General features: G+C 39.5%; 1 protein-coding gene across 1 annotated transcript in view; it reads left to right on the forward strand.

Annotated features, from left to right (window-relative positions):
* Positions 1-460: 460 nt before the first annotated feature.
* The window catches only part of ZFR (zinc finger RNA binding protein), a 96,612-nt gene continuing 83,590 nt past the window's right edge, over positions 461-13,482 (forward strand). Inside the window, exons 1-2 of the mRNA XM_053592598.1 lie at positions 461-600; positions 899-998. Coding sequence (XP_053448573.1) covers positions 564-600; positions 899-998 — 137 coding nt within the window. The 5' untranslated portion in view covers positions 461-563. The remainder of the gene's footprint in view (positions 601-898; positions 999-13,482) is intronic.

Here is a 13,482-nt window from a genome sequence, read left to right on the forward strand (position 1 = left end):
TTTGCGTTCGTCTTTCTTTCCTCCCCTTCTCTCCCTCTGCACTTCAGAGGCTGCGGAAAACAGTGAGAATGAGGGAAATAAGGCAAAATCTTAATGAGTCCAGCTCAAATTCTGATGAAAAACAATCGGGCGAGGAGGACAGAAAAGCAGCAAGCAAATGCATACACAAAAGTGGAGGAAATGAGTGAAAAGTAAAGAGAAAAGACGGACAGACGTCACTTTTCTCTGGTCACCCTCTTCGATTCCCCTCCGGCCAGACAAGGCGCTCCTCCCACGCACCCCTGAAGTAGTGCAGCCACTCAAGGCCGCTACCACTTGGGAGAAGGCCAGACCCGCCCTTCCCGGCTGGCGTCCGGGTACCCGCGACTGCACGAACCTGGGCCTCGGCACGCGCCCGCGTAAGCTGCGAAGGCGGCGGGGACTACAGCTCCCAGGGTGCCGAGCGCGGGCACGCTTGCGCAGTGCAGCCGGAGGCGGCGGTCTGTTCTCCGCTGAGGAGGAGCGGGGCAGAGGAGGGAGGCAGCGGGTGAGAGTTCAGAGTTCAGCAGCAGCAGCCCGAGCCCATGATTCCCATATGCCCTGTAGTTTCTTTCACCTATGGTGAGTCTAATGTGGCCCGCGAGGCCTCTGCCCAGCCCTTTCCCCGGCCCGGGGCAGCGGGCAGGCGCGGGGGTTGGGGCTGGCTCCGGGGAGGAGGCGGCGGCCGCCACCGGGGCGTGCGAGTGAGTGAGGGAGTGCGAGGCGGGAGGGGGAGGCGGCCGCGGCCCGGGCCCCTCCAGGGCGGCTTCTCACGGCGCCTCTCTCTCTCTCTCTCTCTTTCCCCTTCTCTCCCTCGGCGTGTCGGCCCCTCCGTGTGTCTCCTCCCGCCATGGGACCTGACTTTCCGCGCCCGCCGCAGTGCCCAGCCGGCTGGGGGAAGATGCCAAAATGGCGACCGGCAACTACTTTGGATTCACCCACAGCGGGGCGGCGGCGGCGGCGGCTGCGGCCCAGTATAGGTAACGGCTCCCGGCTCTCCCCCTCCTCTCTCCGCTTGCCCCTCGGCCCGGATGCCGCCGACGCGACGCCCCCGCGCCATCCCCCACCCGGTGGCCCCGATCCCGGTCCCGGTCCGCTGCAGGCCCGGCCCGCAGCCTCCCGCGCCCCGCCCGAAGCGGCCCCCCGTGGGGGCGGGGAGGTAGAGACCGCTTAGGTTTAGGGACGCCGAGGGCCGCGGGGGCCTTTGGCGGCCCCAGAGCTAAAATGGCCTCCCGCCGGCGCTGAGCGCAGCAGCCTCGGCCTCCGGCGGCCCCCAGTCCCAGCCTTCACCAGCCCAGCGCCCACCTCTGTCTTCCTCCTACTTGGGGGATGGCGCGGGTGGGCGAAGGGACCTCCGGGAGTGCCTCGTCACAGCCCACCGGCCTTTCCTGCTACGCTTGTTTTCGTAGTCTTCTGGTCCTTCAGCCCCCTAAGCCCAGATAATGTGTCGTCGTCGTCGTCTCGGGTACCTTTTCCTCCGTCTTGTGGTTTCTCTGGCTCTCCGCTGTGAGTCCTACAAACTAACTGCGGGAGTCACTGCATTCATTGGATTCCTTTAGTTTTCCCTGCAAGGAGAGATGTTATACCAACCACCTGTGAATTGTGTAGTTGCTAGACTGGAAAAGATGTGCGAAGTTTCTAGTGCTGATAAATGAGTGCACAGTCTTGAGTTGAGGCTCCAGGTAGGCCAGTAATTCTCCTTGGGGTCTCTCCTCTCCTAGGAAAAGAAAACGCAAGTAAGATTGTAGTGAGTCATTGTAATGCACCGTGTGAAGTCTATCTGAATGAAAGCTCTCACTTCTGAAATGTCTGTTTAGTTTATTGTACATATTATCAAAGACAAACATACACAAACACACACAAAAATACCTGGATTTTTAAAATTGTCTTTGTTATTTTTGAGTTAGTCTGAGACAAGCCGTAAGCACATAGAGCTGCTGAGTGATGGGCTTTATAGATATATATATTAGATACATATATCTGTATGTATTAGGTATCCTATCTATTAGTTAAACCCGGATAGTTTTTTGCATCTGATGTTACTTCAGGAGGCAGATTGTGTAATGGACAGGGCATTATTGGAAGCCAGAAGACCTGGGTTCAGTCTCTTTCTACTCTTGATTTTATAACTTCGGGGACATTTTATATTGGATTTTCATTTTCCTCATCTGTAAAATGAGATACGGGGCTAATTTTCCTTATCTGTAAAATGAGATACCGTCTTTTTGGCTTGACAGTTGTAATTCTGAGAGAAAGTTGCTGTATTTCATGGAATCCTATGTACCTATAGTAAAAGATACTATTATTTTGTGTACTACTAAAAAAAATTACCAGTTAAAATAAGACACAATGCTTAAGGCTCCATTGATTATTAAGAGATGTCAAAATGTATAAATGTGCATTATATTGATGAAATTGGCATTTTACTAATTGTTGAATGCCTTAAACACGTGTGGCATTTTAAAATCTTTTCTTGAGGCCTACATTTCCCAGATAAAAGGATTGTGGTGACAAACTGTTCCAGCAAAATCTTGAGGCTTTTCAAACATTAACAAGCCCTTTGCTTACAATTTGTGATAATTAGACAACTAACAAAGTTTCAGCTACTCTGCCAAAACCTTTTAGGACTGATAAGTTTTGGAATGGCGGAGAAAAAAGTCAAAACATTTTTTCTTTTTCTGGGAAAGAGATAATCAGCATCTGTGCCATAAATCTACTGCTAGTAAGTACTATGCGTTCTAGAGAAGACAGTATTTAATCATTAAAATTTTTGCTTGACTTATGTGGTATTTTTTCTGTTTTATTGGTATAGGGGGAGTGATAGACATGTTGGATTATTGTTTATTTTTGAAAAGTTGGTTTGTCCTTTGTGGCACTTATGAAATATTTTTTCTAAATGCAGACCTGTAGATAGAAATGGAGGAAATACCAATTTAAAGATACATAATTTTTTGATAAAATATTTACGTGTGTTTTATTTCAATATAGGAGACTATTACAAAGTTTCCGTACCTCATATTTATTTGGTCTTGAATCTTGAAGTTTCAGTAAACTGTAACAACATTCTAACTTACAAAATTGTTATATACATGTGTAATGAGAAAAGACTAGTTTTTGCCATTCCTCTTTTATGCATATGTCACTAAAACTAAAGTGCTCTGTCCTTGTATATAAACATAGTACATGAAAATTTTTTTGCATTTAATAGCAAGAAATCAGGCCCAGTAATTCTAAAACTTTGGTTTGAGAAGATGGATAAATAACATTAATAGCAAAAGCATGTGTGAAAAATACAGTGATGTGATGATGCTAGTTTTTCTTCCTGACTGGAAGTTATAATGGAAATTTTGGAGGTGGAAGACAGACCTACTCTAATTATTTTTCTAATTTGAAAGATCACCTCAGACTCAGGAAAATTCTAAGTATGGTTAACCCTTGAACCTTGAACGGTTATATTCAAATAAATAAAGTGGTTTTTTTCCCCCAAACAACTGTGGACAGCAAATATTTTTTTGGTAGAATGGGAAACCTTAGTATATGGAGGGCCAATTTTTTGTGTAGGTTATTTCTATAGGGCATACTTGAGTATATGTGATTTTCCTGTACATGGAGGTCCTGGAACCAATCACCTGCATATAAGACTGTATTTACATGTGGATATGTGACTGAATTACTTCACTTATCAATGAATACAGATAACTGAAAGTAAATCTCATATGCCTGAATTTAATTCTGGTATTCTGGTTCTTAGTTTTCCTGGTTACAGGTATGAAAGGTATTTGATTGAATTTATTTTAGTTAGTTTGTTTGTTTGTTTGTTTGTTTGTTTTTTTAGGTTTATTTTGGTTTGTTAATGTTTGCAATTCGTAAAGGCACACTGAAGATATTTAAGAGATGTTATAGAGATCTCTAATAAAGAGATTATGATTCATAAAGTTGTTACTAATAACTTTCCAATTTAGTTTTTCATTTGTAATAATGCATAATAAACATTTTCTTGGTAAGCATTTATTCAGTCCTTATGCTGTAAGCTCATCAGCTATTGAATTTTTCTTCCTATTTTATATTGTGGATATTTGATTATTGTTTGGGGTTTTATTTTAAGGCAAGTAAATAAGTCTGTTGTGTTTACATGTGTATGTTTCTGACAGAACATTAATGTGTACAGGCACAGGACAAAGCAAATGTTAAGTGTGGTGAAAATACAGGGAAGGCTTCATGGCAGAAATGGAACTTGGTTGGGTCAGTAACCTACTTCTGTGGAGTACTTTTTTTGTTTGAGACATAACTTTAGACAAAACTTTATAATCTTAAGACCAGAACTATTTGACAGTTACAAGGATTTCAGAGGAGGAAAAAAAATTGAGGAAAAGTAATTCTCAGTGGAAAAAAACTTTCTGATAATTTCGTAGGATCAGATTTTCCCCCATTTTCTTCATTGACATTGCCAATGATACAGAAGTTCTCATAGAAGTTTTTCAGTTTTTGAAGGGGATTTGTGGCATACACATTAATAAGCATAAGTAATGTTAAAAATTCTAAATGAAATAATTCCATTATAGTCCACAATTAATAGGGCATAACCATTTTTTTGAAAGTTTTAAATGGACAGTATCCCTTATGTTTTAGAAAAACCTTGAATTTATCAATATGTAGATTTTGACTATTTTGAAGTGTCTAATTTTGACTGGACATTTAAATTAAAACATCTGCTAGTCAAAAGAAGGCATCTTGTCTGATGATTTTGAGATATCTCAGGGGCAACTCTTAAAGGGTAAGTATCTCTTCACATCATTAAGGTAACTTGGGTAGGCTAACAGTTAACTTGAGAAGGCTGATTTACTGATTGTCTTTTTTTTATTTTCCTTTTTTTTTTAACTTTTTATTTGTATGTAGTGTTAAGCTTATTGTACCTTAAAGGAAAGAATAAAAGTAACATTAGTAAGGTAGAAAAGGATTAATTACTAACTGAGAAGGTAAAAAAAAAACAGGTGAACAGGTTTCAAAACAAACCTTGGTAATGGAAATTTACAGGCTTTATAAATTTTTTTTTACTTACAACAGCTAATTATATTAGCTCCTCCATGATTGAATCAGAGACCCTGATTGGAGTATTGCATGAACAAGTACTAAATAATGAAAATTTTCTTTCGAAAAGGATTGTTACTATTACATTATTTCCTATAAATGTTATTAGTATTATTAGGGTAGGATGAGCCAGAATATTTCTGTATAAAAGGTGTATGCTTGAGTATGCTTTTGTAACTTGTTTCATAGTATACTATGATGAAAAGGGCATACATTTGGAGCTAGACAGATTTGGGATTCGAATCCCAGCTCCCATCTCTTCAGTCACTTGGCCAAATCACTTAACCTCCCTGAAACTGTTTCCTCACCTAAGTTGACTTGCAGTGAAGATTAAATATAAAACTTACTGGCGCTGGCTCGGTGCCCGTAGCTCAGTGGTTAGGGCATCGGCCACATAAACCCAAGCTGGCAGGTTCGAACCCCGCCCGGGCCTGCCAAACAAGGACAACTACAAAAAGAACAAAAAAATAGCCAGGCCTTGTGGCAGACACCTGTAGTTCCAGCTACTTGGGAGGCTGAGGCAAGAGAATCACTTAAGCCCTAGAGTTTAAAATTGCTGTGAGTTGGGATGCCATGGGACTCTACCAACAGAGACATAGTGAGATTCTGTCTCCAAAACAAACGAACAAAAGAAAACAAAACCTTACTGGCCTTGTGTCTGATTTTCAGTAAGTATTCCTACCAGTGCTATTTCCTGTAGAGCTTTGAATAATAATATTATAAGGGTTTTAAGAGAATGCCTTAGTTGGTATCTGTCACATTTAACACAGAGAGCTTTATAATCTCACAGTAAAATGTTTTAAAAGTAGGTGCTTGAGTATCATTTGGTGATCTTCAGTATCAATTTCAATTTAATAAAGAAAATTTTTCTTATTTGCAGGCAGCATATAGTTGCTGGACAAAAGAGTTTACATTTTCTGGATCTAAGATCAGGCAAAAATCAGCATTCTTGTTTCAACTATAATGAATGAGATTAAATTTCAGATAAGCACCATTTATATGTAGCCACCAAACCTGTTAAGCAGGAATAAAACTAATGAGATATGCAAAACACTTTAAGGAGAAAATACAATAATTTTTTTGAAAAATTGTAAGTCAAGTAAATATGGGCTGTGCTCCTGAATAAAAAAATCAAGGCCGTGAAGTTGTCAATTATCTCCTAAAGTAATCTATATATATACTATAATTCTAACAAATATCTCAACTGGCTTTGGGTGGTAACTTGATAAAGGGATTTTAATATTTATAGCGAAAAGAGTATTGATATAAAAGTGGTCATGACAATCTTGTAAGAACTGGTAAGAAAGCACTTGTAATATCAGTTACCAAACTTTGGGACCTCACCTAATGTCCATAATGCAGTGGTACATTTCAAAACTATTAAGAATAGAGTATAATTGTCTTACCACAACAAATAAGTAAGCAAAGTGATGGTTATGTTAATCAGTTCAATGTAAGCATTCCACATTATCAAATCAGCACTTCCCGATTTGTTTTATAAAATTTGTATTATCATGATGATAAAGTCATCCATTGATAGCACAAAAAAAGGAAAACTACGGATCAGTATATCTCATTAATTTAAGAGGCAAAATCTCAAAACATTAACTAATAGAATTCAGCTTTATATCGAATTATACTCCATGACCAAGTAGGTTTTTTTCTGAGTGGGGATACAAGGCTAAAGAAGAAAAATCATGTGAGCATCTAATTGATGGAAAAAGCATTTAACAATACTCAATATTAATTCATGATAAAAACTATGAGAAAACTAGAAATCTATAGTTAACATTATGCTTAATGATAAAAGACTGCATGGTTTATCTAAGATCAAGAACAAGGCAAGGTTACCCTCTCTTCACTACTCTAATACAATATGTTGCTGAAAGTTCTAGCCACTGAAATAGGGAAAGAAAAAAAGAGAGAAAGAAGGAAATAGAGGGGGAGGGAAGAAAATAAAAAAGAAAAGAGAAAAGAAGTAAAAGCAGGCAATCAGAAAGAAAGAAAAAATAAAACTATCCCTTTTTGCAGATAATATGATTGTCTATGTGGAAAATCTTAAGGAATCAACAGAAGGAACTTCCTAGAAGCAGTAAGCATGTTCAGTGAGGTCACAGGTTACAAGATAAACGTTAAAAAATTAACTGTATTCGTACATGCTAGCAATGAACATGTGGATACTGAAATTAAAAATACAATACCATTTACAGCCACTCAAGAAAATTACTTAGGTGTAAGTTTCACAGAACGTGCACTGGACTTGTGTTCTGAAAACTACAAAACATTGATGAAAGAAAGAAAAGGAGCTCTACACAGAGAGGCCTACGTGCTGTGTTCAGGAGTCAGTGAAGAGGTCATGTCTCCCCAAGGAGTGTCCAACCTTTTTTCTTCTTTGCTGTACATTGGAAGAAGAGTTGTCTTGAGCCACACATTAAATACACAAACACTAACAAAAGCTGATGAGCAGAAAAAAGGTCTGTCTATACTTTTTGTGATGTCCACCCCTGCAAATAGGCAAAAAAAGTCCTGACATTATCCACGTGCAGGCTGTGGGCCTCAGGTTGGACACCCCTCACGTTAATGTAATTTTTTTTTTTTTATTGGGGATTCGTTGAGGGTACAATAAGCCAGGTTACACTGATTGCATTTGTAAGGTAAAGTCCCTCTTTCAATCGTGTCTTCCCCACAGAAGGTGTGGCACACACCAAGCCCCTCCCACTTCCTCCCTCTGCTCTTCCTTTCCCCACCCCTCCCTCCTCCTTTCTCTCTCTGCTCTCCCCTTCCTCCACCCCCACCATGACCTTAATTGTCATTAATTGTCCTCATATCAAAATTGAGTACATAGGATTCATGCTTCTCCATTCTTGTGATGCTTTACTAAGAATAATGTCTTCCACTTCCATTCAGGTTAATACAAAGGATGTAAAGTCTCCATTTTTTTTTTAATGGCTGAATAGTATTCCATGGTGTACATATACCACAGCTTGTTAATCCATTCCTGGGTTGGTGGGTATTTAGGCTGTTTCCACATTTTGGTGATTGTAAATTGAGCTGCAATAAAGAGTCTAGTACAAGTGTCCTTATGATAAAAGGATTTTTTTCCCTTCTGGGTAGATGCCCAGTAATGGGATTGCAGGATCAAATGGGAGGTCTAGCTTGAGTGCTTTAAGGTTTCTCCATACTTCCTTCCAGAAAGGTGTACTAGTTTGCAGTCCCACCATCAGTGTAAAAGTGTTCCCTTCTCTCCACATCCACGCCAGCATCTGCAGTTTTGAGATTTTGTGATGTGGGCCATTCTCACTGGGGTTAGATGGTATCTCAGGATGGTTTTGATTTGCATTTCTCTGATAGGGATGATGAACATTTTTTCATGTGTTTGTTAGCCATTCGTCTGTCATCTTTAGAGAAGTTTCTATTCATGTCTCTTGTCCATTGATATATGGGATTGTTGACTTTTTCATGTGGATTAATTTGAGTTCGCTGTAGATCCTAGTTATTAAGCTTTTGTCTGATTCAAAATATGCAAATATCCTTTCCCATTGTGTAGGTTGTCTATTTGCTTTGGTTGTTGTCTCCTTCGCTGTACAGAAGCTTTTCAGTTTAATAAAGTCCCATTTGTTTATTTTTATTGTTGCAGTTGCCATGTCAGTCTTCTTCATGAAGTCTTTCCCCAGGCCAGTATCTTCCAGTGTTTTTCCTATGCTTTCTATGAGGATTTTTATTGTTTTCATGCCTTAAATGTAAGTCCTTCATCCATCTTGAATCAATTTTTGTGAGTGGGGAAAGGTGTGGGTCCAGTTTCAGTCTTTTACATGTGGATATCCAGTTCACATGTAATCCAACACCATTTATTGAATAGGGAGTCTTTCCCCCAAGGTATGTTCTTGTTTGGTTTATCAAAGATTAGGTGGTTGTAAGATGTTAGTTTCATTTTCTGGTTTTCTATTCGATTCCAAGTGTCTATGTCTCTATTTTTGTGCCAGTACCACTATGGCTTTGTAGTACAGCCTAAAATCTGGTATGGTGATTCCACCAGCTTTATTTTTATTACTAATAACTGCCTTAGCTATACGGGGTTTTTTCCGGTTCCATACAAAACGCAGAATCATTTTTTTCCAAATCTTGAAATTACGATGTTGGTATTTTAATAGGAATGGCATTGAATAGGTAGATTACTTCGGGAAGTATAGACATTTTAACAATGTTGATTCTTCCCAGCCATGAGCATGGTATGTTCTTCCATTTGTTAATATCCTCTGCTATTTCCTTTCTGAGGATTTCATAATTTTCTTTATAGAGGTCCTTCACCTCCTTCGTTAGGTATATTCCTAGGTATTTCATTTTCTTTGAAACTATGGTGAAGGGAGTTGTGTCCTTAATTAGCTTCTCATCTTGACTGTTATTGGTGTATACAAAGGCTACTGACTTGTGGACATTGATTTTATATCCTGAAACATTGCTGTATTTTTTGATGACTTCTAAGAGTCTTGTGGTTGCAAGTCTTTGGGATTCTCTAAGTATAAGATCATGTTTTCAGCAAAGAGGGGGAGTTTGACCTCCTCTGCTCCCATTTGGATTCCCTTTATTTCCTTGTCTTGCCTAATTGTATTGGCTAGACCTTCCAGCACTATGTTGAATAGTAAAGGTGACAGAGGACAGCCTTTTCTAGTTCCAGTTCTAAGACAAAAAGCTTTCAGTTTTACTCCATTCAGTAAAATATTAGCTGTGGGTTTGTCATAGATAGCTTCGATCACTTTTAGAAATGTGCCTCCTATGCCTATACTCTTTATTGTTCTAATTAGAAAAGGATGCTGGATTTTATCGAATGCCTTTTCTGCATCTATTGAGATGATCATATGATCTTTATTTTTGCCTCTGTTAATACGGTGGATAACGTTTATGGACTTGCGTATGTTAAACCAGCCTTGCATCCCTGGGATGAAACCTACTTGATCATGATGTATGACTTTTTTGGTGATAACCTGTAATCTATTGGCTAGGATTTTGTTTAGAATTTTTGCATCTGTATTCATGAATGAAATTGGTCTGAAATTCTCCTTTTTGTTTGGGTCTTTTCCTGGTTTTGATATCAGGATGATGTTTGCTTCATAGAACATGTTGGAGAAGATTCCTTCCTCCTCAATTTTTTGGAATAATTTCTGCAGTACAGGAATAAGCTCTTCCTTGAAAGGTTTGATAGAATTCTGGTGTGAAGCCATCTGGACCAGGGCATTTTTTGGTTGGAAGCTTTTTTATTGTTTCTTTAATCTCAGTGCTTGAAATTGGTCTGTTCAGGACCTCTATTTCTTCCTGGCTAAGTCTAGGGAGAGGGTGTGATTCCAAATATTGATCCATTTCCTTCACATTGTCAAATTTCTGGGCATAGAGTTTCTGGTAGTATTCAGAGATGATCTCTTATATCCCTGTGGAATCAGTTCTTATTTCCCCTTTATCATTTCTGATTGAGGTTACTAGAGATTTTACTTTTCTATTTACATTAGTCTGGCCAATGGTTTATCTATTTTATTTATTTTTTCAAAAAACCAACTCCTTGTTTCATTAATTTTCTGAATGATTCTTTTGTTTTCAATTTCATTGATCTCTGATTTGATTTTGGATATTTCTTTTCTTCTACTGAGTTTAGGCTTAGATTGTTCTTTTTCCAATTCCATAAGATGGCTTGTGAGTTTGTTGATGCGCGCTCTCTCTGTGTTTCGAATGTAGGCATCTAAAGCGATAAATTTTCCTCTCAAAACTGCTTTTGCAGTATCCCACAGGTTTTGGTAGCTTGTGACTTCATTGTTATGCTCAAGGAAGTTAATGATTTCCTGTTTTATTTCTTTCTGCACCCATCTGTCATTCAACAGAAGGTTGTTTAATTTCCATGGCTTTGTGTGGGGTCGAACATTTTTGTTAGAGTTGAGTTCCACCTTTAGTGCCTTATGGTCTGAGAAGATACAAGGTAAATTTTCAATTCTCTTGATTCTGTTGCTATTTGTTTTGTGTCCCAGGATATGATCAATTTTGGAGAATGTTCCATGGGGTGATGAGAAGAATGTATATTCTTTATTTTTTGGATGGAGTGTTCTATATGCGTCTATCAAGCACAGTTGTTCTAGGGTCTCCTTTAAATCTCTTATATCTTTGTTTAATTTCTGTTTAGAGGATCTGTCCAGCTCTGTAAGAGGAATGTTAAAGTCCCCTGTTATTATGGTATTATTGGATATCATATTGCTCTGAGTAGGGTCTGTTACAAGAATCTGGGAGTATTTAAATTGGGTGTTTAAATATTTAGAATTGAAATGTCTTCTTGTTGTATTTTTCCCTTGACCAATATAAAGTAACCATCTTTGTCTTTTTTTTTTTTTTTTTGTAGAGACAGAGTCTCAACGTTATGGCCCTCGGTAGAGTGCCATGGCATCACACAGCTCACAGCAACCTCCAACTCCTGGGCTTAAGCGATTCTCTTGCCTCAGCCTCCCGAGTAGCTCGGACTACAGGCACCCGCCACAACGCCCGGCTATTTTTTGGTTGCAGTTCAGCCGGGGCCGGGTTTGAACCCGCCATCCTCGGTATATGGGGCTGGGGCCTTACCGACTGAGCCACAGGTGCCGCCCCATCTTTGTGTTTTTTGACTTTAGTTGTTTTAAATCCACATGTATCTGAAAATAAGATTGCAACTTCTCTTTTCTTCTGAATTCCGTTTCCCTGAAAAATTGTTTTCCAACCCTTGACTCAGAGTTTTAATTTGTCTTTTGAAGCCAGGTGTGTTTCCTGTAGACAGCAAATGGATGGCTTGTGTTTTTTAATCCAGTCAGCCAATCTGTGTCTCTTCAGTGGGGAATTCAAGCCATTAACATTTATTGAGATAATTGATAAGTATAGTAGTGTTCTATTCATCTTATTTTGTGAGAGTCCATTCCTTAGTTTTATCTTTTGCATCAGTGTGGAAGTTAGGTTCTGTCCTTTAATTTCTGAGTTCTTACTTTGCTGCTGATACATTGTGATGGTCAGTGTGTAGGACTGGTTGAAGTATTTCCTGTAGACCTGGTCTTGTTGTGGCGAATTTCCTCAATGTTTGTATATCCATAAATGTTTTGATTTCTCCGTCCGCTTTAAAGCTTAGCTTAGCAGGATATAGAATTCTGGGCTGGAAATTGTTCTGTTTAAGTAGATTAAAGGTAGATGACCATTGTCTTCTTGCTTGGAAAGTTTCATTAGAGAAGTCCGTGGTCACTCTGATGGATTTGCCCCTGTAGGTCAACTGGAGCTTACTCCTGGCAGCTTGCAGACTCTTTTCTTTTGTCTTGACTTTGGACAGGTTCATCACATTGTGTCTTGGAGAAGGTCGGTTAGAGTTGAGGCGACCTGGGGTCCGATAGCCCTCTGAAAGCAGTGTGTTAGAATCTTTGGTGATATTTGGGAAATTTTCATTTATAGTATTCTCTAGTATGGCTTACATTCCTCTGGGATATTCTTCTGCCCCTTCTGGGATTCCTATAACTTGTGTGTTGAAACGCTTTATAAAGTCCCATAATTCTGACAGTGAACGTTCTGCTTTCTCTCTCTTCTTTTCTGCCTCTTTAACTATCTGAGTTATCTCAAGAACTTTGTCTTCTACCTCCGAAATTCTTTCTTCTGCATGGTCTAACCTGTTGCTGATAGTTTCCATCACATCTTTAAGTTCCCTAATTGACTGCTTCAGTTCCTTCAGTTCCGCTATATCCTTTCTATATTCTTCATATCGTTCATCTCTTAATTTGATTCTTCTTTTGAATTTTATTGTGATTATTTTCCACTTTATTAGCAGTTTCCTTCGTTGTTTCCATCATGTGTATTCTAAATTCCCTTTCTGTCATTCCTCACATTTTTTTATAGGTGGAATCCTCTGTAGTAGCTACCTCATGGTCCCTTGGAGGGGTTTCTCTGGACTGGTTCTTCGTGTTCCCTGGAGTTTTCTGCTGATTCTTCCTCATGAGTGATTTCTTTTATCTGTTTCCTTGCCCTAATTTTCCTTTCACTTCCTGTTGCTCTTTAAGTTCCCGTACCTGTGGACTAAGGTTTCAGTGAGTCCTTTTGGTACAGGACCAGAAGGATGAGAAGGTTGAAGAGCAAGCAGGGATAAAAGAAAGAAAAGGAAAGAAAGTAGAGGAAGGAGAGGGGGTGGGTAAAAGGGAATATTGACAAAAAGAAGAGAGGCACAGAAAGAGGGAGACAGAGCAAGATAGGTGTATAGTAGGGTACTTTGACACAACCTTAATAAAACCCCAACCTCTGGGGGTGCCCGATTGAGTGGTTCCCTTGAGGTCAGCAGCTCTTTGCTAACCTGATTGGACACATTACCCCAACTCCACCAAGTAGAGAGGAAAGACAAAA

The sequence above is a fragment of the Nycticebus coucang genome, chromosome 1 (assembly GCF_027406575.1).
Source record: "Nycticebus coucang isolate mNycCou1 chromosome 1, mNycCou1.pri, whole genome shotgun sequence".
Lineage (NCBI taxonomy): Eukaryota > Metazoa > Chordata > Mammalia > Primates > Lorisidae > Nycticebus > Nycticebus coucang.